This window comes from Quercus lobata, chromosome 10, assembly GCF_001633185.2.
Source record: "Quercus lobata isolate SW786 chromosome 10, ValleyOak3.0 Primary Assembly, whole genome shotgun sequence".
NCBI lineage: Eukaryota > Viridiplantae > Streptophyta > Magnoliopsida > Fagales > Fagaceae > Quercus > Quercus lobata.
This window is the reverse complement of record NC_044913.1, coordinates 65,973,709-66,001,430: the sequence shown is the minus strand read 5'-3', so window position 1 is coordinate 66,001,430 and position 27,722 is coordinate 65,973,709. Positions and strand designations below refer to the sequence as shown.

Below are 27,722 nucleotides of genomic sequence, written 5' to 3'. Positions count from 1 at the left end.
GACATTCAAACTATTTTAAAAACAAATTTACATTATATTCTGAAACACTAAATTTCAAATTCTCCTTGTCCTCACGCCTGTTGTATGATTTTAATTATTGAACTCACGTTTTTAGCTGGTAAGAATGCTTGAATCTCTGTTTTAAAGCAGGGGACATGGAAACAAGCTTGTTTATATATATATTTAAAATTTTATTTTTTTATATAAAATCTCCATGTATGTCCTGCTTTTATCTGAACAAGGTTGATATGCTGAAAAGCAAGTTTGGATTCAATCACGCTTTCAGTTATAAGGAAGAGCATGACTTGCAACTCTAAAAAGGTCTGTGGACAATGTGAAGAATATAATTAAGGAGGGGCTAAACTTGTTTCCTTTGGTAATTGCACTGCTTTCACTAATATAATGAAGGTGACTGCGTATTGCATAACGCTAAAGAATAAAAATGAGTAAAACTACTGTTTGATAAATATCACAATAACAATATCATGGACTAATTGCTAATTGCCAGAGCAAGTTTTATCAAAAACTGGGAGGCATTAGCTTTTTGCGTTTTTTTTTTTTTTTTTTGGTCATGTTGTTAGGTGTTTTCCTGAAGGCGTTGACATATACTTTGAAAATGTCGGGAGGCAAAATGCAAGATGCAGCGCTCCTTAACATGAGACTCCACGGTCGCATTGCAGTAGCTGGAATTATCTCACAATACAATCTTGATCGACCTGAAGGCATAAGAAATTTATTGTCTGTGGTGTATAAAAGGATTCGTAAAGAAGGATTACTATCACCTCTTTCCCAACTTCTTAGACCTTGTGCTGCCTTAAATTAGAGAAGGAAAGACAGCATATGTGGAAGACATTGCTGAATGCCTCGAAAATGGCCCTGCAGCTCTTGTAGGAATTTTTAGTGGCCACAATGTCGGAAAGCAAGTAGTTGTAGTTGCTCGGGAGTGATCATTTTACCTCCTTTTGCATATGTATTGAACCTTGAGAATTTACTTATACACCACCATATATAGTGTCTCTCCCCATTACCATGGACCATGGTGAAAGTCATTGCTGCTTGACAGCCACAGTAAGCAAATTCTCAGGGTTTAATGTACTATCGTTGGTAAAAATTAAGGGTGTGCATGGGTCGGATTGGGTCGGGTTGAGGGGATTTTTTGACCCAACCCACCATGGTGGGTCAAAAAAAACCCAACCCAACCCAACCCAACCCATCACATAAATCCAACCCAACGCAACCCAACCCACATGGGTCAGGTTGGGTCGGGTTGAACCCATGAGTTTGAAATTTATTATTATTATTATTATTAAATTGAGTAGAAAAAAAAAATATTAAAAAAACCTAAAAATTAATATCAATGTAACTCCTTAAAGGCAAATAACACTAATGACTAAATAACAATAGTAAGTTATTAGAATTTGTGTGAACTAATTGGCTTTTATATAGAATAGGAAGAACTGGCTATTTAAAAAAATTTATTAATTATATAATATTATATATATATATATATATATTAAATTAGTCTTAGTAGAAAGAACTGAGGAAATACTGCTCTACAACTATTTTTTTTTAATTATTAAATATATATATATATATATATATATATAAAGTTCCCTACAATTGATTTAAAAAAAAATATTAAATATAAAAATATATTTTAAATATATATTAAATATGGGTGGGCCGGGTTGGGTTTGGTGGGTTTGTAATTTTATGACCCAGACCCAACCCAACCCGCCATAAATTTTTTTTTTGTAACCCAACCCAATCCACCAAGCCTTAAAAACTGACCCAACCCGACGGGTCGAGTTGGGTTGGATCCGGTTTGACGGGTCGGTGAGTTTTCTGCACATCCCTAAAAATAGCATTCACATTAAAAAAAAAAATGAAAAGAGCATATAATAAAACATGTTGCTTAAGTAGATTTTTTAGCCACTTTTAGTCGCACCTTAACAAATGATATTATAATAATAATTAAAGATAAAAGCAAAAGGACATAAGAAAAGAGAATAAATAAAATTAATTAAATATGACATAAAAGAAGAGCAACCAACATAGCCAATTCTACAGACACACCCATGTCACGGGGGGCTCTCTTTGGACTCATTGCCTTGGATATCACCGGAGAAAGCACATCTTCCCTGGGCTCAAGTGTATGCATTAGATACTCCTTCACTGAAACAACCTTATCCATGCTTCTTTGACCTATATTATTTGCCTTCCTCTTTCAGCAACAGAGACAGAATAAATTTGTGGAAAGCACTCTGAATTTCTGATACTGCAGCAAAAGCAGCCAAATTTTCAGTTACAGTTTCAGTTAATGTCCCTTTAAGACTTGTAGGCATCTGTTTTTATTTTTAATAGTAAGATTGACAGTGCTTTCCAAAACATGCTTCCCGAAATTCTTATGTATTGCTCTGGGATTATGTTTAGTGGTTTCCTTGTACCCCTCAGGAGCCAGCCTTGATTCAAATGCTGAAAATCAAATGATAAGGGGCATTAAGAATTAGGAACCATGTTGGAGTGTTTCCATTTTACCTCAGAAAAGCAGTATAATAATAAAGAAAGAAAAAACATGGGAATAACTGTGTTGCACAAAGTAAGGGTGTAAAAAATATAACCTAGGGCTCCATCTTCATCATCATCCAACCTGACAACCAAAGGTGTGGTGCTAACATCCTGATTATGTTTCTTCATGCTGAGAGTAAGTCTCAAATTCTTGGCCTCCTTCAATTTGGTGGGAACTCATTTCTTGTAATGATTAACATATTCCTTCTGGGTCAAGATTGTTTCCAAATGTAGGAGATGAGGAGGTAGGCAACCACTTTGAACCTTATAAAAAGTGTGTTCAAAGTCATGGAATTTTCATTCAAGATTAAATGAAGCCTTTAACAAATACACCAAGCTGAAAATGCTATGTATGGTTTAAAAGTGACGATCTGAGTATGTACCAGAAACCTCTATACCACCAGGACCAAGACACAAGTTTAAGTTGGATGCTTAAACCACAATGGCATGGTTGGAACTACCTTGGAGAAGCTTTGAAGAGGGGCTGATAGGACTTTTAGTTTGTCACCATTTCTTTGCATGCAGTCAAGTAGAGCCATTTTCATAGCGTATTTATGCCTTCAAATATATCTTGGTTTTGTTGCTCCTTTTATCGCCTATAACAGAGAGAAATGTAAGAGAGATGAATGATGCTCAAGAATTGGTGGTGCGGACACGAGGTACAAACCCCCAATTACACGCACGTAAAGGAGGAAGAGCAAAAAAAAGACGGCCCAACCTGTGGCTTTATGGATGGAACCTATTAGTTATTGGGCTTGAGATTAAACAAGCCCGAGCATTTAATAATTAGGGTTTCTTTATGCATTTTTATTGTTAGCCATTTAAGCACTTTCCTGATTATTGTAAGACAGCTTTTGAGAATTAATAAAAAAATGTGTGTTTTCTTTCACTGATGTTGACTCCAAGCAGCTCTTACATGCTGACTCGTGCTGACTCCTAGGGTTTATCCTTTTTTGGTTCTATTGTTAGTGTGGTTGTCTTACGTCAGTTTTGGTATCAGGGCAGACTTCCAGTCCATACAACACAACCGTAGACAACCAATTGAAAGCAAAACCATCAAAAGAGCAAGCCAGGCCTAAGTGTTGACTCCTAGGTCATATCCCTTTATTTTATTGTTGTTCAATTTTGTTCTGGTTATCCTACGTCAATTGGTTTATGGGATTCTTGCATGGTTCTGGATTACATGCATTTGTGCACATAAGCATATATATGAACTTTATACCTGTTACCTGGCTGCAATTATCAGGCATATTGAGTCCTCAAATAAACATATGCAGCAGATGTGATAGCTAGATGGTTGATATATAGAGAGACTGAGAAGGCATATGGTTCTAACTTTTCATTTTTAAAATGAAATCAGATTACGACCAAAGCATATACAAAATGCTATTTCTTAATATTCTATAACAGCCATTAGTATCAGAAAACTGACAAGTCAAAACATTATAGTGAAGACAATGCAATAGTAACAAGTAGACCAAATGTCCTAGGTAAAATAAATCCAAAAAATTTGAGGGGATTGTTTGAAACAAAAATTTGAAGGTTTACATATGCTATGCAACAGAATATGTTGCAGTACATAGAGATACAAGTTTGACATAAAAATTGAAGGGAAACCACTTTAATAAATGGATAAGAAATATGGTAAATTAATTGTAAAATGAGCAAGTTTATTCCAAAATGAAATTTTAGAAAAAAAGGACCTTTGAGAAGAAATATGGATTTAATAATATTTTGAGCTTAGAATGGGAATCATGTATTTATCTGGATATTGGGAATAGGGCGAATCTAGGACTGCTCTGTGCTGAAGTGCATTAGTACTAATTGGGATATGAAGGATGACCAAAATCTATAAATAGCATACAAACAACAAAGTTAATAATAATAATATATGAAATTGAAAGAAGAAGAAAAAAAAATCAAAAGGAATCATATTATGTTTGATGGAAGAGAGAAAACAAATGAAATGAAGAAGAGAATGTGACAACTCACAAATTTCAATGAAACAATTAGATTGGAAATTTGAAACCAATTCAAGCTTCAGTTCTTCATTTAGCTTTCCATGGAAAGTGAGTGCGCCACTTGCTTTGCTTGTATGTAGTAGCACTCTTGCTCCTGAACTTCTATTCTTGAAGAGATAAATAGTTAACCCAACCCCAAACAATCGTGAAGCATCCTTGACATTGGAAAAGTATTCGCTGATAAAAAAGAAATTATTGGAGGAAGTCACATCAAAAGAATTGCCAAGCACTGCTAACTATGGCTTACAGAAATCATAGTCATAAATTCAACATTTTTTCCCTTAAGATTCAGATACACCTAACAATGAAGGCGATATTATCTTTTTAAACTTTGTACAAATAATGAGCCCTAATTATTAGAAAACTGATAAGTCAAAAATTTGAAGGTCTACATATGCTATTCAGTAAAATAGGTTGCTCTAAATGGCAATACAAATTTGAAACTAAAATTGAAGGGGTCTCGCTATAAAATAAGTGAGTAAAAAATATGGTAAGTGGTGAAAAAAAACTACTACTTGATTCCAAATTAAAATGTTGGAGAGGACATTTGACAAAAATACCAATTTTAGATTATTTTGAGCACAGAATATGAATCAAAAGTTAATATAGATATTTGGAACAGGGCAAATCTTGGACCATTTTGCGTTGAAGTACATGACCACTAATTGAAGAATAACCAAAATATGTAAATAGTATATGAACAACAAATTCATTAAAGAGTATGCGAACTTAAATGTTAGAACCAAAAGGAAAGATTTCATAATAGGTTTTCTTGGAAGAGAAAATTTAAAAGAAAAGAAGATAAGAATGAGAGAACTCACAATTTCGATGAAACAATTTCATTGAAATCCATTTTAAATTCCCTCCATTGTGATTCTTGGACTATGAACAATCTTCTAGTAATGATCACTCTTGCTGATTCCATATCCCTTGCAAAGCGACCAGTAAACATCCGGCTTCAACAGCCATTCCAAGATACTTCCATCTAGCTTTCCACAGAAATGGAGCACCTCCTGCATTGCTGATAAGTGGTAGCAGTTCTTGTTCCAGAATAGACAATGAAAATTGACCACAGCTCCTCTGCAAAGGCTCCAACATCAACAAAATTTAATGCCTTCAACTAAGGAGAAATAGGTGTCAAACTAGCCAAACAGCTCAGGTAACAAAAATAATTTTAGGCTCCAACATCATCAAATTTAATGTCTCCAACTAAGGACATATAGGTGCCAAAGCTAGCGGAACAGCTCAGGTAACAAAAGGAAAATTAGGCTCTGAAATGGGTGCTGTGTGTAGTATCCTTGACTTTGGAAAAAATATGCTCAACTGTATGAGAAATTTTCTGGTGGCTTTTACATTGGAAGAATTGTTTAGGGGCTACATGTGGCTTACAACACTGATACAATGACATCAACATGTGAAAACTACACATATCAGAATATCAAGATTATTAGATGCTACGTAACAAGTTATAAAATGTTGTAGGAAAAGTGAGAGGGAAGAGGGGATAATTGGCATGAATGATATACTTATCAGATTGAATTAGTACTCTATTTATTCAAACAATAAGCTGAACACAATAGATATGCTGAATTAGTACTCTATTTGTCCACGTGTTGCTAGTTTTTCAACATCTCATGCTCTTAGCAATTAGTTTAATATATACATGTTAGCAATTAAAAGAGTGAAAGCGAAGGACATTTGTTCAGGTTATGCTACAATAATACCAGGCGCACAGAATGACTTTCATGTCAAAGAGTGTCAAACCATAATTCTGTGATCTGACAACTCAATCTAACTCAATTCGTTGTCTTGGTGACATATGAACACATATATGGAGTTGACATGCACACCTTTACATAGACTTAACAATTTTGTTTATGTAGATATGCACAATGGGTGCAGAACCCAGTTACTGTACAAATATATATATATATATATATAAACTGCATTGGATCTCATAAAGCACCAAAGAATATGGTAATATATATATATAAAACAAATCATGAACAGTGAGTCAACTTCACAGCAAACAGCAGAGAACATAGAAATTATAAATGACTTCGAGCTTAGAATAGGAATGTAGAATGTATCAAAGGTTTTTCTTAATCACAGGAACATGGGCAATCTTAGAACCTTTTGTGCTAAATTACATGACCCCTAATTGGGACAATGAAAGATCAAAAATATTTGTTATTTAGTAACGTAATGAGCCACTTACACCATAAGCAGATATTGCAATAAGCCAGTTACACCATAAGCAAATATTGCAGCCTCTTGCAAATGTACAGCTCATGTAAGAACAATAAGTGGCTTTCCACTTACTGCCAAAGACATTCTCAAATATGTTAGGGTGGAGTCCATCCACATATATAATAGCCTAATTTTCACCATTGACATATGATTGACCAAAAAGAAGACTGATTCTTTTCCATTTCCTTTTATATTCCAAAAGAACTTCTGCCATGTCAGAGATTTTAATTGTCTGAAACATACTGGTCATCCATCTTAATAATGTACATGATCTTCAGACAGCTTCTTGTTTAATACATTCATTAAAATAGATATCTGGAATGTGGGAAATCCTAGACCACTCTGCACAACACCCCTTTGCACATCTTTCAATTAATTTGGAGCAATGATAGGATATTTAGCTCTTCGGTTGAATTCAAGGTGGGTTAAAAGCTCCATGAATAATGTTTCCTCGAGCTGAACACATTAGATATGCCAATGCCTGCATATTGAGGTGAAATAGTTATTAATAAATTTTTAGTTCTTTGAATAATGAGAACCCATGTGTTGTTAGTTTTGTTAGCTTTTTAACATCCCAGGCTCCTAGTTCGTTATATTTGTGTCAGCAACTAAAAGTGTCAAAGCAAAGGACGTTTCACACTGTTCAAGCTAAGTATAATAACACATATATAGAGTATAATAACTAATATAACGCACAGAAATGACTTTAATATTAAATAGTGTCAAACTACAATTCATTGATCTGGCTGTTTTGGTGATATATGAACACACATATGGATTATAGGTTTGACATAAAACTCTTCGGAGATCATTAACCAAAAAATATGGCAATATATATAAAGCAAAAAAGATGAAACATAGCAGAGAACAAATCATGAGCAGTTAGACGACTTCAAAGTGAAACAACAAACAGAAGAAGGTTTGAGAGAACATACCAGTTTTAAATTACTTGACCTTAGAGCAGGATGTATCAAATATTTATCTTAATAACTAGAAAATGAGCAATCTTTGACCAGTTTGTGCTAAACTACATGACCTCTAATTGACACAATGAAAGATCACTGATATTTTAATTTAGTGATGCCATGAGCTACTCACACCATAAGCAGATACTGCAACTTATCCTAAATGTATAGTTTACTGCGGAAAATATTCTCCCTATTTGGTTGTGTGATTTTCAAATACATTAGCGTAGTGTGTTCAAGTCGATGAAGAGGAGATAAAAGATTAGTCCACCCACATTTATAACAGCCTATTTTTCAACACAATATTGACAAATGAGAATGATTCTTTCACTTTTCATTATATTACAAAAGAATTTCTCCCATGTGATATTTTAATTGTGCGTTGTAGGTGAGAAATTCAAAAGTGTGATGAAGAGATTCAAGTGCATCACGGTGAACAAATATTCAAAACTCTAATTACAACTTCTACTTGCTAGATAATATCTGCTATCATTTACATATCTGTACATGTACACACTTTGACAAATTGTCTCAAGTGCGTAAAGATGACAACAATATAATTATAAGTAGGGGGAAAAGAATGTTCAAAACAATCTGGAGAAGATCCAAAGAGACTCCTCAATCTCTAAAGGGTCCTTTTATCTCTTGCAAGGGACTAATGACAATTGACAAAAAGTTTCAGCTGCAATTTACGGTAGCAAAGATTATAAGAGGTCATAGCAAGACAAGGTTCGTCATCAATTGTCTAATGACTCAAAAAGCTTTATGCATGTTGTGAGTAGAACTTATGTGATCAACCATAAAAAAAAGTAGAAATTAGGTGATCTGTTTTTTTTTGGGAAGCATCCTCAACAACCAATGACATCCAACTCATTCACAAGAATCACAGCTTACCCATTTGTTCATATCCGAAAAAATTAAGAAACTATCAGAGTCATGCATTCAAATTCTCAACCAAAATGTATTAAAACTATTAAATAACAGACATTTAGTGTTTATAGGGAAAAGGCCCATTATCTTATATCCAAGGGATTGAGAACAATCCTACAACTATTTGCATGACCTAGAGCAACCAGAATGGTCACCTCTTGGGTAAGACCATCATGTCAAGGTTCAAAGAAGAAAACCACACAATAGTGGAAAACCTTAACTGAATATGTTACTTTCAAATTTTCTAATAGAGATGTGTATAAATGAATTTAATGACAACCAACAAGTAAAAAGACTATTTATAGATCTCTACCTCATAATCCCAAAAGCTGTTGAAGTTATTTGCATGAAAGCCTTATGTTAGGAAACCGTAACAAATAACAAGGATTTGAAAGGCAGAAGAATTATCAAGAATCCGTATATTAAGGAAGGAAAATATATATTGCTAGTTATATAGAGAATGGAAGAAACTATGGCCTATGCACAAGAAAATCCATGGCCTCACCTAATGCTTTGTCAGAAGTGTTTTCAACTATGTATATTGGTAAAAACTTAAAAACAAGTATATGATATAGTTCAAAATGACCTACGACCAGAATTTTTTTAGTAGAGAGAGATAGAGAGAACTCAAGACAATAAAATCAATATATTTTCAGAGCAATCTACAAGTATTCTAATTATTGAAACAATGCCATATCCATGGTCATAAATTGATCTCAGAAAAACAAAATGCAATCAGGGTCTGGTTCAATTTGAATTGAGTCTCAAGATGCTTCCTTATGGGGTACAATATACGGGACTTCTTAAGTTCATGCACAACTCTGATTGGGGTCAAATAAATAATTGATGCAATCAATTATTCTAAAGTTTGAAAAAAAAAAATTTAATGACATTAACAAAGTAAGGATCAAAGTGATACTATGGAAATGACTTGAAATTTGTACAAATAAAGCGCCTTAAATTATTAGAAAACTGACAAGTCAAAACTTTATAGGGAAAATGCAATAGTAAGAAGTAGACCAGAAATTTATATGTAAAACTAACCTTCTTTTTTTAATAAGAACTAACCAAAAAAAATAAAGAAATTGATTGAAAAAATATTTAAATACATACATACATACATATATATATATATACACATATTGTTGAGTTAGCAAAAGCTCTGATACTAGATTGCCAAACAAAAGACTGAACAAAAAGCTTTTATTTAAAACTTGACTCTTTGAATTACAACACTTTACAAGCACTAATGCTCAACTCCCATACGCTGACACTAGTGCATTGCAAACACGGCACTTACTCACCAAATACACTTGCACACACCTCACTTCTAGACACCTACACACACTAGCTCGACTCTATTTCACTCTACACACTTGCTACCTATGGCACACACTTCACCACCTCACACTCTACTCCACACACGTCGGTGTTTTATGACCCACACTCACTTCACAAGTCCCTCACACCTACCCACTTGGTGCTTTATGACACACAAAAACTGAGCACCATTTCTATATTTATACTTGTTCTATGTCGGTTAAGAAGCTTCTAGCTTCATCTTTTTAATGAGAATAAAATACTATCTTTGTCCAAGCTTCTAGATATTGTACAAAGTTGTGGCTGAAATTTATTTAGTCAAGGAAGTCTCTAGGAAATTCCGGAGAGAGAGAAATTGAGATAAACTCTAGATATTTCTAGAGAAAGAGAGAGAGGCAGTGCTTGATGTTTAACATATATATCATAGGGCCTACATTCACTACCCAGAAAAATTTGTTGCACTACATTGGAAACAAGTTTGAAATAAAATTGAAGTGATATTGCTAATTGGAAAATGAAGGTGTAGAGATTTTGTGTTTCTAGATGGATAACCAAATCTGGAAATAGTATATGAACAACAAATTTAGAAACTTGTATACAAAATTTAAAGTAGAAAAGAACCAAAAATTAGGATTGACAATAGGTTTTGTTGGAAGAGAGAAATCAAAAGAGAAGAAGATGTTAATGAGAGAACTTACAAATTTCACTAAATCAATTGCATTGGAACCAATTTAAATTTCCCCACTGTGATTCTTGGAATATGACCAATCTTCTACCAATGGAACTCTAGCAAACAGTAAGAAACAAAGCAGCCAGCTTTGACAACCACTCCCTGCAATGTTGGTTGATAGTAGCAGTTCTTGTTCCAGAACTTCAGTTCTTACAAACACGAAAAGTTACCACAAAACATATGTAGAGGCTCCAACATTGTCAAAATTTAATGCCTCCAACTAAGCACATATAGGTGTCAAAGCTGGCCAAACAGCCCTGACAACCAAAAGAAGCTTAGGCTCCAAAATGGGTGCTGTGTGAAGTATCCTTGATATCGGAAAAAAAATCCTCTGATAAATAAGGAATCGTGGTGGCTTTTACATTAAAAGAAATTTCAAGTGCTACCTGTCACTACCAACATTGATACAATGACATCAACACGTGAATACTACAAGTATTAGAATATCATCAGATTACCAAGATGAAATAGATGCTAATGTAGGAAAAGTGAAAGGGAAGAGGGGATAATTGGCATAAATGGTATACTTATTGGATTGAATTAGTACTTCATATATTTGAAGACAAGCAAAGATTACGGAAACTTACCAATTCTCATAAACTTCCTATAGCTTGTGGCTAGATTAAAAGTCCATAAGTTAATTCATTTTTCCTCCGGCTGAATACAATAGATATGCTGTCCCTAGTGTCTGCACTTAATGGCAACTTTTTTATTCATTAAAGGAGAAATGAAGGAACTGGGAGCAATTAAAAAAAAAAAAAACTCTTATGTTGTTGTTAAGGAGAGTATTAGAAAAGAAAGGAGGATGAGGTGAGAGAACTTACTGGTCATCCATCTTAATAATGTATATGATCTTCAAACTGCTTCTTCTTTGATAAATTCAATAAAAAATGATATTTGGAATGTGGGAAGGAAATCCTAGACCACCCACTCTGCACGGCTTCCCTTTGCACAGCTTTCCTTTAATTTGGGGCAGTGATGGATATTCTTCTCTTCCATTTTCTTGGCAGTGTGTTAAAGCTCCATGAATAAATTTTTCCTCCAACTAAACTCAATAGATATGCTGTACCCAGTGCCTGCATATCAAGGCAACATATTTAATTGATTGAATAATCTTTTAATTCTTTCAACAATGAGAATCCATGTTGTTAGTTTTGTTAGCTTTTTAACATCCTAGGGTCCTAGCAATTAGTTTGTCATATCCATGTCAGCAACTAAAAGCGTAAAAGCAAAGGACATTTCACACTGTTCAAGCTAAGCAATAACAATACTAGACACACAAAATGACTTTCATATCAAAAATTGTAAAACTACAATTCATCAATTCAACTGTACTCAATCTATACAATGTTTTGGTGACATATGAACGCATATCTGGAGTTCACATGCACAACTTTATATGGACTCAAAAGTTTTGTTTATGTAAATATGCACGTTGGCTACAGAACACACTGACTATATATAAATACAGTTCGAAGTAAATTATATATACAAATGGTAAAGAAAAAACAGATCATATGTACCTCGGCATCAGTTGAATCGAGTTGATTATTTTCCCAGACGCAAACAGATCATATGTACCTTCATATATTTGATAGTTTGCAAAACTCAGCACTCTATCAGCAGTCAGCAACAATCACCTCAATTTCGTTGGATTCATACACAAACTTCTCTTACTCATCACAGCTATAAGTAGTCCCGTGCAACTCTGATTACCAGCCCAACCCCAGCTTCCTCCTTGTCCTAGAATGTTGCTATCTCAATATTAAGTATATACATTCCTCTGTTCATCAGCTTGCAATTATAAACAATTGTTCCACCAGCTGGAAACAATAGGCATATTGTCTCAATTGCATTTGCCTACAAGACATGAATACAGTTATGTCATGAAGTAAAGAGTCTTGGGAAAACAGAATAGAGGAATGAAAAAATAGGAGTCAACTAGAAGTATGATTGCCTATTTCAAAAGTATGCTCAAAACAATCATGGAAGATCCAAATAGATTCCTCAATCTCCAAAGCTCCTTTTATCTCTCGTGGGGACTAACTAAGATTGACAAAAGGTTTCATCTGTGATGAATGGCACCAAAGGTTTCATCACAGGACTTAAGAGGTCATTAATTGTCTATAGTTTCAAAAAATAAATATTAAACCAAGTAGAACCTGAATCTATGTGATCTGTTTTTGGTCAGCATCCTCGATAACCAATAACATCCAACTCATTCACAAGAATCACAACTTACCCATTTGTTAAAATAAAATAAATATAAAATAATTAAGAAACTAGCAAAGTTATGCAGAACTAGGCACCTGTTGGGTAGCAGAACTATCCAGAATTATGCAGAACTAGCAAATTAGCAAGTTATGGAAATTGGCAGAATGTATCAACAACTTGGTCAGTTTATAGATACTGGTCCATCACCATATATGCAAGTGAGTGGGATCTATCCTCCAAACAATTGCATGATCTAGATCAATCAGAGTGGTCACCTGTTGGGTATGAAAATAATGTAAAGCTTACAGGAAGAAAACACCAAAATAGATGGAAAACCTTAATTGAATCTAATTTTATGAGGGTTAATGGACTTAAGAAAAGGCTTCATAGTCTTTTACTCAAGGTTTCAAAGTGCTGCAAATATTGTATCCACTCTCTCATTCTCCCTTCTCTTAATTTTTTTAATTTATTTTATTTTTTTATAATTTGTTGTTCTCTTTAATTATTTGCTTATAGATTCCAAATAATTAACAGAGAAACCTCGCAGGTGATACCCAGGTGTAAATCAACCAGTAAAGGGACATGAAAATCAAAGAAATGGCAGCATGCAACTTCAACCACTGCAGCTGGTGCTAATGGTGTGTCATCTTCACCCACCACACAAAACAGTAGAGATTACTTTAAACTTTTGACCATTAAGATCTGAAAGTTGTTAAAACTTTTTTGGCATAAATGATATACTTATTAGATTGAATTAGTACTCTAATTATTCAAACATAAGAGATGATTTGAGAAAACTCACCAAATCTTATAAGCTTCAATTAGCAAAGGACATTTGTTCAGGTTAAGCAATAATAATACCTGATGCACAAAATCACTTTCATATAAATCTAACTCTATACATTGTCTTGGTGACATATGAACACATATATGGAGTTGACATGCACACCTTTACATAGACTAGCAATTCTGTTTATGCACATAGGCACAATGGGTACAGAACCCAGTCACTGTACAAATATATATAAACTGAATTGGATCTCGCAAAGCACCAATTAATTAAGAAGTAAACTATATGCATGTATCTGAAATGGTAAAGTGAAAGCAGACCTGAAGTACCTTGGCATCAGTTGTCATCGAGTTGGTTATTTTCCAAACCTGAAGTACCTTCCCACCAGTTGGAATTGAGTTGGTTATTTTCCAAACCTGAAGTACCTTCGCACCAGTTGTAATCGAGTTGGTTATTTTCCAAACCTGAAGTACCTTCGCACCAGTTGTCATCGAGCTGGTTATTTTCCAAGATGGAATCTTCTTGCAAGCTTCATGATTTAGCCAAAAACATTAAAATGCTTTAGAAACCTTCAAAAGCTAAAACCGATATATAAATATATTAGAACCATCAACGCCTTCAGCGCTGTCTAAAACTTTATAAGAAATTTAAGCATTGCTTCCACTAGTAGAACTGGGGATCACATAACTTAATGGACCAGTAAAACTAACCTTCCATCCCAAACATGAAAACAAAAATCCACAAGACCTTCTCCCACCCAATGTCTCATCTCATTCTTACGCAGCCCAACTCCACTTTCCCACAATAAATTCACTCAAATTAACATAGGAATTATGACCCTGCAGCCCAAATTAACAAAATCTATTTCCAACTTTTACAAAGACCTAAAAACAAGAACTGCTCCATGTATTATTAGAATTCCAGCCCATGAAATTGAAAAGAATTGAGTATGCTTTCATCAATGGACATAATCAATTTGACACCAATAAGTGAAGGTTAAAAGAAATGCTGAGAAACAAAATGAGTATGTATGTTATCATGAATGGATTAATCTAACAAATTTTACGAGCATTGGCTGAGATCAGATTTTTTGCAACATTCCAGTAATCAAAGTGGTTGGTGAATTAAATTTCTATTAATTAATTCAAGAAGCATTAATCTAAATTTTTTTTGTTATAACGAATCTAAAATGTTAAGATGTGAAATTTAAGAATAGCCCTTCTAAAAATAAAAAATTACATAAATAAATTGGGGGCAGTAGGAAATGGAATATACTTGTCGTGAGAGTCATCTTCAGAGTCATCAGAGTCTTCATCTTCAGAGTCGTCAGAATCGCTGAGTAAAAGAATGAGTATGTATGTTAACATGAATGGACAAAAAGCAGGCTCTGATAATTGTCAGGAGGACATGCATTGTGAAGTGCAAAGTTTCAGATTTTTTGAAAAATTCCAGTAATCAGAGTAGTTGGTGAGATAAATTTATATTAATTAATTCAATATGCATTAATCTAAATTATATATATATATATATATATTTTATAATTAACTTAAAATGTAAAGATGTGAAATTTAAGAATAGCCCGTTTAAAAAAAAAAATTACATAGCCCAGATATAAGTTCACTTACTAATCCTCTCCCCCTTGGATGTATTTTCCATTGATTCTGATGTATGGAACATGGGCAATCTCGGACCACTCATCGCCGCTCTCTTCTGCATATCTTTCCTCTAAATTGGGGCAATAATCAATGTGCAGATGTTTCAAATTGGTGAGGTGTGGAACGGGGAGAGACATCAGCTTTTTGCAGCGGCGAAGAGACAGCTTTTGAAGAGAAGAAAGATAGCTGAACCAATCAGGCAAAGCTTCCATTCCGTTAAATTTCTGTATCCGCAGCTCTTCAAGGGCAGTGAAATGTAGAATTGATATCAGATTCGGACAGCCCCAAATATACAAATATTTAAGAGATGCACAGAATTGTAGCCCACTGGGTAGTTCATCGATGCCACACCTTATTATCTTCAATAACTGACGGGACACAATTGTAGCCCACTGGGTAGTTCATCAATACTACACCCTATTATCTCCAAGTGTTGAATAACTGACGGGACACATGGCAATGACCTCAGCTTAGGACAATCTTGTATTACAAACTTCTGAAGGGAAACGCAGGTGTGCAGTGATTCTGGAATTGATTTCAGATTCGGACAGTCCCTAATATACAAATATTTAAGAGATGCACAGAATTGTAGCCCACTGGGTAGTTCATCGATGCCACACCTTATTATCTTCAATTCTTCAATAACTGACGGGACACATGGCAAAGAACTCAGGTGAGGACAATCCCCTATTTCAAACTTCTGAAGGGAAACGCAGGTGTGCAGTGATTCTGGAATTGATTTTAGATTCGGACAGTCCCCAATATACAAATATTTAAGAGATGCACAGAATTGTAGCCCACTGGGTAGTTCATCGATGCCACACCCTATTATCTTCAATTCTTCAATAACTGACGGGACACATGGCAAAGAACTCAGGTGAGGACAATCCCCTATTTCAAACTTCTGAAGGGAAACGCAGGTGTGCAGTGATTCTGGAATTGATTTCAGATTCGGACAGTCCCCAATATACAAATATTTAAGAGATGCACAGAATTGTAGCCCACTGGGTAGTTCATCGATGCCACACCCTATTATCTTCAATTCTTCAATAACTGACGGGACACATGGCAAAGAACTCAGGTGAGGACAATCCCCTATTTCAAACTTCTGAAGGGAAACGCAGGTGTGCAGTGATTCTGGAATTGATTTCAGATTCGGACAGTCCCCAATATACAAATATTTAAGAGATGCACAGAATTGTAGCCCACTGGGTAGTTCATCGATGCCACACCCTATTATCTTCAATTCTTCAATAACTGACGGGACACATGGCAAAGAACTCAGGTGAGGACAATCCCCTATTTCAAACTTCTGAAGGGAAACGCAGGTGTGCAGTGATTCTGGAATTGATTTCAGATTCGGACAGTCCCCAATATACAAATATTTAAGAGATACACAGAATTGTAGCCCACTGGGTAGTTCATCAATGCCACACCCTATTATCTTCAATTCTTCAATAACTGACGGGCCCCATGGCAAAGAACTCAGGTGAGGACAATCCCCTATTTCAAACTTCTGAAGGAAAAGGCAGGTGTGCAGTGATTCTGGAATTGATTTCAGATTCGGACAGTCCCTAATATACAAATATTTAAGAGATGCACAGAATTTTAGCCCACTGGGTAGTTCATCAATACTACACCCTATTATCTCCAAGTGTTGAACTGACGGGACACATGGCAATGACCTCAGCTTAGGACAATCTTGTATTACAAACTTCTGAATACAGATTCGGACAATCTTGTGCAGTGATTCTGGAATTGATTTCAGATTCGGACAGTCCCTAATATACAAATATTTAAGAGATGCACAGAATTGTAGCCCACTGGGTAGTTCATCGATGCCACACCTTATTATCTTCAATTCTTCAATAACTGACGGGACACATGGCAAAGAACTCAGGTGAGGACAATCCCCTATTTCAAACTTCTGAAGGGAAACGCAGGTGTGCAGTGATTCTGGAATTGATTTTAGATTCGGACAGTCCCCAATATACAAATATTTAAGAGATGCACAGAATTGTAGCCCACTGGGTAGTTCATCGATGCCACACCCTATTATCTTCAATTCTTCAATAACTGACGGGACACATGGCAAAGAACTCAGGTGAGGACAATCCCCTATTTCAAACTTCTGAAGGGAAACGCAGGTGTGCAGTGATTCTGGAATTGATTTCAGATTCGGACAGTCCCCAATATACAAATATTTAAGAGATGCACAGAATTGTAGCCCACTGGGTAGTTCATCGATGCCACACCCTATTATCTTCAATTCTTCAATAACTGACGGGACACATGGCAAAGAACTCAGGTGAGGACAATCCCCTATTTCAAACTTCTGAAGGGAAACGCAGGTGTGCAGTGATTCTGGAATTGATTTCAGATTCGGACAGTCCCCAATATACAAATATTTAAGAGATGCACAGAATTGTAGCCCACTGGGTAGTTCATCGATGCCACACCCTATTATCTTCAATTCTTCAATAACTGACGGGACACATGGCAAAGAACTCAGGTGAGGACAATCCCCTATTTCAAACTTCTGAAGGGAAACGCAGGTGTGCAGTGATTCTGGAATTGATTTCAGATTCGGACAGTCCCCAATATACAAATATTTAAGAGATGCACAGAATTGTAGCCCACTGGGTAGTTCATCGATGCCACACCCTATTATCTTCAATTCTTCAATAACTGACGGGACACATGGCAAAGAACTCAGGTGAGGACAATCCCCTATTTCAAACTTCTGAAGGGAAACGCAGGTGTGCAGTGATTCTGGAATTGGTTTCAGATTCGGACAGTCCCCAATAAACAAATATTTAAGAGATGCACACAATTGTAGCCCACTGTGTAGTTCATCGATGCCACACCTTATTATCTTCAATTCTTCAATAACTGACGGGACACATGGCAAAGAACTCAGGTGAGGACAATGCCCTATTTCAAACTTCTGAAGGGAAACGCAGGTGTGCAGTGATTCTGGAATTGATTTCAGATTCGGACAGTCCCCAATAAACAAATATTTAAGAGATGCACACAATTGTAGCCCACTGGGTAGTTCATCGATGCCACACCTTATTATCTTCAATTCTTCAATAACTGACGGGACACATGGCAAAGAACTCAGGTGAGGACAATCCCCTATTTCAAACTTCTGAAGGGAAACGCAGGTGTGCAGTGATTCTGGAATTGATTTCAAATTCCTACAGCCCCAAATATACAAATATTTAAGAGATGCACAGAATTGTAGCCCACTGGGTAGTTCATCAATACTACACCCTATTATCTCCAAGTGTTGAATAACTGACGGGACACATGGCAATGACCTCAGCTTAGGACAATTTTTTACTACCAACTTCTGAAGGGAAACGAGGGTGCGCAGTGAGTCTGGCAAATCTTTCAGTTTACCAAACTCTCTAATAATCAACTCCTCAAGGCAAGGAAATACCAACAACACCTCACCTGCGCTTGTCAACTCCTTTGCATCCTTCCACTCTTCTAAGCTTTGCATCCACTCCAATTTGAGTATTCTCAATGCCGGAAATAATGTAGTAGTATTTCTGTAACTCCCATCACTGTAATTGTAAAATTTACTTCCTATACTTCTTATGTTGCCCATGTAAAATATTTCAAGAACCCTAAGACAGGGTAAATGCCCCAGAGTGGGAACTTCTTCACATTCCGTAAACCCAATCAATTTGATATGAATCAGATTATGAAATAGCGACAAATCATTAGCCCAAGATGGGAATTTCTTTCCTCTAAACTCTCCGATTGTTAAGCTTTTCAAACTTGGGTGAGGATGGAGGCCTTCCAACACCTTTTCATCTTCATCATACCTATCCAATTCTCTAGCAAAAGGATTCCAAAATAATCCCAACTTGAATATTTCCTTTTCTTTTAATTTTGCACTTTTGGCTTCTTCCTCATCTTTCACATTCTCTAAATTGTATATGTTTATTTCTCCTTTGAGATTTTTTAGGGGTCCCATTTCTTTAATCCTATAACCTTCATCTTGACCCACAACAAAAAATTTCAATGTTTGAAGGCAAGTCAACCGTCCCATATTTTTGAGTTGACTACCTCTGTACCCATCCGTAAAATAAAAAATATCTGCCAATCTTTTTGGTTGCCCAACACTAATAATAATATGTCTCAAGTTAATCAAATTGCTTAGGTCTTTCGGAAGCTTATTGAGTCTAGGGCATTCTATTCTTAAAGTTTGCAAATTGTAGAGTTTCGTAATGGATTTTGGTAATTCCATAATTTTAGTGTCCAAGATGTGAAGAAGCCTCAAATGTATCAACTGCTCAATTGAATTTGACAACCTTATTATACTCCATCCGGATAATTTTAAAACACGTAAGCATTTAAAATTTGATAACATGTCATCAAAGTCTAGATTTTTTGAAATTAATGTGCGCATTTTTGTGAAACCATCTCCACTAAATAAAGTTCTTGGTGTTGTTTCGCCATCAGATCGGACAAATAAGGGTTGTACTTTACTAACATTATGATTATCCACAGAATCTCCCTCCAAAATTAGAATTTCAGATTTTGAAATTGAAAGGGCAAAATCATGCACCAAATTATGCATTTTGCAACTAATAATATCACCACAGACATCCTTTCTAGCATTTTGGAAAAAGGAAGTAGCCAACAAAATATTGAAATACGTGTTACCAATATCTTCCATCACTGTGTTACCTTCTTTAGATGGTTCAAGGAACCCTTCAGCCATCCAATACTGAATTACTTCATCCTTTTTCATGTCATAATCTTTAGGGAAAATTGCACAGTATGCGAAACATCGTTTCAAAGATGGTGTTCGAAGATGATCATAGCCTAACTTTAATATGTGAAACACTCCATTGTTATCATCGTCCTGTAAATCCCAATTTTTATTATTTTGAATCGATAGCCATTCACCTTTATCATGTATAAAGTACATTACTCCCCCTAAAAATCTTGCAGCCCATGGAACCCTTTTACATTTTTTAACAATCTCCTTTCCAATTTTCTCCAAATCTAGAGTTAGAAGTCTTTCATTTGCAGATGCTCTTTTCTTGAATATGGACCAATAATCATATTCTGTTAATTCATATTGGGGAAGATTCTCTGTGATTTCTATCACACTATCACAACAGGTTGCTTCAACAATGTTATTTCCAATATTTTGATTAACTTTTGAATCATCAAGGAAGGAGTCTATCTCCATGTTAAAGCTAATCTCAGGGATCGAATTCACAAACTCCACTTGAAGATCATAACTAGCAATGTCACCTTTAAGTCTATTTAATGATCCGTTGATGGTGTTAATTTTGTTTGCCATATTGATAATGTCATTAGAGGGTGAAGAGTAGTTTAGTACCTTTTGCTGAAGAATGTTATAGCCAAACTCGTCTAGTACATCATCAATGTCATAAGCAACACGTCTAAGCTCTGCTAACCAACTCCTCACAAAATCATCACTTGCTTGTCTTTTCTCAGCATCATTTAACACAAGTTGACTTTGGGTTAACAAGATAAGAAGATCTATTAGCCCTTCCTTGAAACCCAACTCAAAACTAATATGTTGCTCTATAACAATTGATCTTAACTTGGCTAGAAGTCCCTCCACAAAAACACCAAGTAAAATTTCAGCAATGTATTTTGCCTTACTCTGCATAAGAGACAATAGTATGAAAGTGTTTGTGGAGTGTAGAGTACGATTCTATTAACAATAAACAAGGTGGGTCTAGATATATTTATATATTGGAAATATAAAACTTATATTATGATTTTCACCTTCTTAATTTTTATACAATAATTAATAGTTTTTTTTTTCTTTTGGAGTTTTATAATAACTAGTCGCAAACACATGCAATACATGGAAATATATAATTATTTTTAAATGTGGTATAATATATAGCCTACCATCTAAAATTTATTGTAGATAATTTGTTCTTCCTAAAAATTAAACAAACTCTAAAAGTAATTTATATTTTTCTATTTTTACAAATATATAATTGTATCATTTATGGTGTTTTTGATTGATATTATTTTTTTAAGTTATCCATATTTTTCTAACTATTGTTATTATGCATTATATTTTCCTAATTTCTTTTTGTCTAACTAAAATTTTTAAGTTTCAAATATATTATTCAAATTTTTTATTCTCTTAAGAAGATTGTCATGATAATCAAAACTGATCATATAGTTACAAAGAATATTACTCAAATAATTGATAGCAATATAGTACTCCCAACCCAAACCTTTTTTTTTTAACCTATTTTTAGGTAAGTACACCAAAATGGGTTGAAGTGGACCATTATGGACTAAACTAGAATGAGTTGGACCAAACTAGACTGTAATAGATCAAATTGGATTGCAATGGACCAAATGCCGAATCATAATTAGTAAACATAACTCAAAAAATTAATAATAATTATAATAATAAAGTGATGTAAAACCATTATCTGTGATAAGTAATGTATTCCAATGTGGTAGAAGTGGTTTGTTTTAAAAGTAATATCAATCAGATTTGTTATCACATTGATATTTTTAACTAAATTATTATGCATGCACTTGTGATTCTACATGCTTGTTGAAAGTTTTATTCGAATAAAATTCGGGACTATGTACACCATAAAAAAATTAGAAAACCACTTATATGTAATATTTTATACAAAAAGAAAAAGAAAAGGGGGCAGGGGGGAGGGGGAGACACTTTGCTAAGAGTTTTATCATCTCTATTCTTTGACGTTGATGAAAATGACAAATGGTTCTCTAAGCAGGAGCGGAATTGGACCCAACATTGAAGGTTATCAAAAAAAAAAAGGAGTGGAATTGGACCCTTCAACTTAGCCTTGAATGCTACATTAGCATATAGACATGAATACAGTGGTGTAATGAGATTTTTTTCAGGTGAGCTTAAACTAAAAATAAATAAATGGTGTCTCCACCCAAGATGTTTGTATTACATGTATTTTCTATTATAAGTTACATTTAAGTTCAAGAATGTGTAAAGTGATGGTCATGATTGATAAACTATAATTAGTTTTGAGATTAAGTAAAGGCATAATGTATTATTGCATACGTTAATATTTATATACTTATTTTTTGAAGAAATGATGGAAATAAAATGAAGACTTGGCCGCCAACGTGGTTCAACAAAAACATAATAATAATAAATATTACACTTCAACTTTTAGATATTGTATAGATTAGTATTGAATCCAAATCTTTTGTCCCATTTTTTATGTACCACATTATTTTCCACCTTCTCTTCCCCCACTCTTCCCCCCTTAAATTTCACAAACAAGCACACTTATCCTCTCTTCCCTATGTTATAACTATCAAATTATATAAATAAATAAAATAATAATAATGCTAAGAATTTTGTAGTTTACTGACATTACACTTCTCCAATGGAAGAGAACATGAGTTCAAACTCCCCTTCCCCGCTTGTTGCTAGGAAAAAAATTCACTTATTAACAGAGAAATTTATTATAATGTTTTACTTGATTCAAACAATTAAAATCAATAACTAAAAATGTTATCACAAGTTCACTGCTAAGATTATGATGAAATATAATCTAAATATAAAATATTTACATCTTTACTCACCTTTTCAAACACTCCGCTTAAAATGTCATCCTTTGATATTGAAGTTGAGCTGATTTCCCTCTCCTTATCCTTGTTTGAAGTTGATGCACCCTTTAGCTTTTTGTTAGGTTCACCAATTGTTAGAGAAGCTTCCACTTGGACCTCTTTAGGCACTTTTGTACAAATATTAATATCGTGGCCTTTAGCTTGAGCCAAGTGGTATTTAATCCTTGTAGCACCCCCAGCAAAATCAAGTTTACAAAACTTACATTTAAAACGACCATTTAGTTCTTCAACATACTCCCAAAATCGATCTTTCTTTCGAACCATATTTCTTTTCCCTTACAATAGACATATAGAGAGAGAGTTTAATATTAGAATTAAAAAAAATTGATAGTAAAAATGGATCTTTAGATTAATAAAATTAATTTCAATAATATAGATCTATAGAATAATAAAAATAAGCTTGTTCTGATTCTTTAAAAATATTACATAATTATTTTATGTCTATCAAAATCACCTTCAAGTAGTTTTTTGTCAAGCCCTCTAATGGCTAGATAAGCTTCGTGTATTTTTAGGAACCTTTCTACAAATAGCAATATCACGATCAATAAATCTAATCCTTTGAAACACTTCCATCAAACTTTTCATCTTATTTTGTTGACTGCGTTAATAAACTATAATATTTAGCCAAGAAAATATAAAATCCATAGCATCAAAGACATGTCAGAGTGTAATCGTATAGCAATTTATTATAACGTGGTTTATATCACTCGCCAAAAGACTCTAATGATTAGAACGAGTGATAGGACTAACACTCTGCCGAAAGAAGATGCTTTTGGATTCGATGTGACGGGTACGATTACCATAAGCCTCTACGAGTATGATCATCTGCCACTGCCACCCAAAAATGGGAATTACAGCACAAACATATAGAACAGATGTTTACTTCTATGGGTCAAAACACTGGAAGCATCAGCTTTGTTTCAAAAAACCTTATGACTCCAATCAAAAAAAAAAAAAAAAAAAAAAAAAAAGTCTTATGAGATTCTCTTTTTCATTTTTATTTATTATTTTTAAAGGAATGAGATTCTTGGTTTTCCCCCCAACGAACTCATCAATCATCATCCGGAATGAGTTTATATTATCACAAATATAAAGTTTATAATAAATTTGTCTCCCCCCCCCCCCCTCATCTTGCAGTTTTTTATTATTATTATTATTATTATTATTAGTTTTCCTTCATTTTTTATGGATTATTTATGCAACTCTTTTTTATTTATATCATAATTAATAGATTACTGTTTCTTTAAATGTCAAATTTCATTTGAAAAAGAATAATAATTCTTTTTTATTTTATCAAAGATTGTTAAAGGTTTAAACCAAGCCAAAAAAAGTTTATTTTTTTAAAAAAACGAAAAGAAAAGAAAAAAAGAACTTTATTTTTAACCTTTGAGAGCGATGACTTTTTAAAAAATCATAAATTCATGTAATAATTTATTCTTTTTCACATTAATTTGTGTACAAATAAGAATTATAAGAGTGGTCAAAATTTTATTATTTTTTTGAAGTTGACTATTATGTTTCAAGTATATATATTCACATTAGTTGTTAAATTACTGCAACTTAATCATTCTATGATTATATTAACCCAAATTTCAGAATTGACACAAGTTTTATATGAGATATGTCAAGTTTCTAAAATTCCTTTCATGAGAGAAGTGGAAATTTTCTTTAAAAGAAAAAAACAAAATAAATTATTCATGTGTAACACATTCATTAAAATAAAAAATAAAACCCTCAAACAAATAAATACAATATGAATTTTTTTATTTTTTTATTTAGATTAGACTCAAGTACTCGTATGCATGTGTATGCATATGAGAGTCGCTTTGGCTTCACCGCTAGTCTTGCTCTTGATTGAACAAGGTTGATATATTAAAAAGCAAGTTTAGATTCGAGGTTTTCTAATTTCAATTCGCTCTGTTTGTTTCGAGTTTTGGCGATAATATTTTCTTAAAAATTAGTTATTTTTCAAAAAATATTTTTTATAAAATTATCTCATTTTTTAACGTTGATAGCAACCTTAAATAAGTTGAAATATAATCTCCAAACTTCTTTTAGGTAGCTGGCTGTAAGATAGAACTGTTTTCTAAAAACATTTAATGGAAAACAATTTCTAAAAGTAGGTCATACTTTTTCCGTTGACTTCAAATAGTTTTTCTTTGAATTACTTTTTCTTATAATAAAATATAAAAAACTATATTTACACAATTCTTTCCATCAAAACAAATGAACATGACTTCGATAAAAATGGTCCGAATATCTCATGAAACAAATAGCAAGAGAGACGTTTAACCAAAAAAAAATCATATAAGAGATAAGTCCGTAAGTGTCATAAAAAATGAACCACGTAATAGTTGCATATATTAAGAATATACCGGTTATATGCAATTTACCTCAAAAAAATAATAATAAAGATTTGGATTTTATCGTCTAGTTTAAATAACTTGAATAAAGTAGATCTGATTTTTTTTCCCGATTTAATATATGAATTGAAATGATTAATGATTAGTAAAACAATATATTCAGCCAGTTTAAAATAATAATAAAATTGAATAGCATGAAAGACATGTAAGGGTGCACTTACTGTAGTATCTTGCAAAAGGTAGATGCAGTCACTGGACGTCAGGAAGAGTGAGAGAAAGAGAGAAGGAGCTGATCAGAAGAAGAGAAAGAGAGAAGGTAATAGAAATAGTCTGAGAAGAATAAAGAAGAAGAGAAGAGGAAGACGTAGGTTGTGTTTTAAAAAGTCAGGTTATTTTATTGTTTAGTTTATTTTTATTATTATTTATAGATTTTACTTTAATTGAAGAGAAAATGGATCCGATGTGTCGGTAGATGGAATTCCTGTGCAAATATAATCATCTCCATCTGCCAGTCTACAGGGAATCTCTAGTGCAAACATCACAGTTGTTTTACTTTTACTATGCGTCAAAGCACGGAAAGCATTAACCGCAGGCCCTTTAAATACAGCTCTGATTAAAATGATTTGAAAATTATGATTTAAAAAGTATTATAAAAAATATGTGTTTAAAGTATTTATAATATAAAAAATATGTTTAAAACACTTTACTAAACATGGTTTTTTTTTTAATAACAATCTTTCAGTGTTGAAACATTAAAAATTGTTGTTAAAAATCTTATACCAAACAGTCTCTATTATTTTACTTTTACCCCCAACTAACACGTCACTCATCGCCCAGACACAATGCATTTACATAATCACTACTTTCAGGACACATCTATAAATTAATTCAAAGGTTAATTTGGTTCTTATCTTGGAAATTTTAGAAGAGTTCCAACTAATTACCATGGCCCTTCTTTGTTTTAAAAAGCATCATGAGATTCTTTGGTTTTTCGGTTTTTCCCAACCAACTCACCCAGAAAGAGTTTATATTATCACAAATGTAAAGTTTATAATAAATTTGTTCCCCACACACCCAACTTTACCCATCTTATAAAGTTTTATTTTTTAAGTTTTCCTTCATTTTTAGGAATTATCTATGCAACTATTATTTTTATTTATATCATAATTAATAGATTATTGTTTCTTTTATGTGTCAAATTTCATTTGAAAAAGAATAAGAGTCTTCTATTTTTTATTTTTTGTATTAATGATTGTTGAAGGTTTAAGCCATAGGATAACAAATGTTGAAAAAAAGAACTAAGAGTTTAATTTTTCTAGTTCGAATCCACTGCTTAAATTATTATTTTTCATTCATAACAATCAGTAATGACTAATTACGTATAATTTGTTGCAAAAATTTTATACCCACAGCACTAACATTTCCTCCTAGAAGCAGACAGAACAGAAGAGATTGTTTTAAGTTTTAACTCCGATTTGTTAATACAATCAATTAATTTGCCTTAACCTTTTGATTATCAAAAAATTTGCCTTAACCTTTTGTTGTCTGAAAAGTGAGCTTCGAGATCTGAATGGACTTGTCAAATTCAGCAGCAGATCAGACCAGATCACGTGAACAAAGTGTAGCTGGGATGTGATAGGACCAAAGTGATGTCCCCAAGTTGCTGGTTAGATTTGAGCCTTGAATTATTGAAAAGATTGCTACATGTCCAGACTCAACCAACCGAGAAATTATACGCTGAATCAAAAACTCTTTTTCTTTTTCATTTTTTGCTAGAAATTTAAGTGGATGTTAATAAATGAAATTAATAATTGAAAACTTGGTTTTGTTTGGCATATTTTGATTCTTACTAGGGGTAAATCAGGTGGTATCTTCTTTGGTTGTAAAAATGACATTAATATATAAATAAAGGCCCAAAACTGACATTCCATTAATCAAATTATTTTGGTCTTTGAGGTTTATTTTGGTCTTTGGTCTTTGAGTCACTCAATTATTGTAGCACGACATTTCTGCAACAAGCTTTTAAAGCAAGTCAATGTCATAGGAAGGTGCAGTCAATAATGGAGGTCAGGAATAGTAAGAGAGAGAGAGAGAGGGAAGGTAATAATAGACTGTGTAGATAATAAAGAAGATGGGTTGTGTTGTGTCTTTCAAGATGGGGCCCAGCCTTGAACAAACAGGACCAGCACTCGTTAACTTCTAATTTTTAAAGATCAAATTGATAACAAATATAAATTTGACAAATATGAATTAATGAGAAATAAAA

At 33.6% G+C, this 27,722-nt stretch overlaps 1 protein-coding gene across 2 annotated transcripts; it reads right to left on the bottom strand.

The window, feature by feature from the left end:
- Positions 1-1,899: 1,899 nt before the first annotated feature.
- LOC115964058 (putative disease resistance protein At3g14460) lies at positions 1,900-25,797 on the bottom strand. 2 transcript variants are annotated; one of them, XM_031083350.1, is made up of 18 exons: positions 25,678-25,797; positions 23,049-23,368; positions 15,840-21,102; positions 15,414-15,774; positions 15,064-15,123; positions 14,118-14,317; positions 13,948-14,008; positions 13,801-13,859; positions 13,094-13,273; positions 12,308-12,644; positions 11,609-11,860; positions 10,753-11,472; positions 6,808-7,320; positions 5,411-5,669; positions 4,561-4,766; positions 3,030-3,164; positions 2,622-2,832; positions 1,900-2,475 (listed from the first exon to the last, which is right to left on the bottom strand). In XM_031083350.1, exons 2-6 carry the CDS (start codon positions 23,355-23,357, stop codon positions 14,125-14,127), a joined length of 6,186 nt encoding a protein of 2,061 aa, XP_030939210.1. In that variant the 5' UTR covers positions 23,358-23,368; positions 25,678-25,797; the 3' UTR covers positions 1,900-2,475; positions 2,622-2,832; positions 3,030-3,164; positions 4,561-4,766; positions 5,411-5,669; positions 6,808-7,320; positions 10,753-11,472; positions 11,609-11,860; positions 12,308-12,644; positions 13,094-13,273; positions 13,801-13,859; positions 13,948-14,008; positions 14,118-14,124. The 2 variants fall into 2 exon arrangements, with proteins under 2 accessions (XP_030939210.1, XP_030939211.1); XM_031083351.1 differs by lacking the exons at positions 13,094-13,273; positions 13,948-14,008 and having other exon boundaries at positions 15,414-15,794; positions 16,880-21,102.
- Positions 25,798-27,722: the final 1,925 nt, after the last annotated feature.

Bases quoted from the DNA above. Each gene is read 5' to 3' on its own strand.
- LOC115964058 (XM_031083350.1), bottom strand. From the start codon at position 23,357: ATGGTTCGAAAGAAAGATCGATTTTGGGAGTATGTTGAAGAACTAAAT. The intron at 21,103-23,048 runs GTGAGTAAAGAT...TCTCTTATGCAG, and splicing joins TAAGCGGAGTGTTTGAAAAG to AGTAAGGCAAAATACATTGC. The intron at 15,124-15,413 runs GTAAGTGAACTT...TCTTTTACTCAG, and splicing joins ATCCAAGGGGGAGAGGATTA to CGATTCTGACGACTCTGAAG.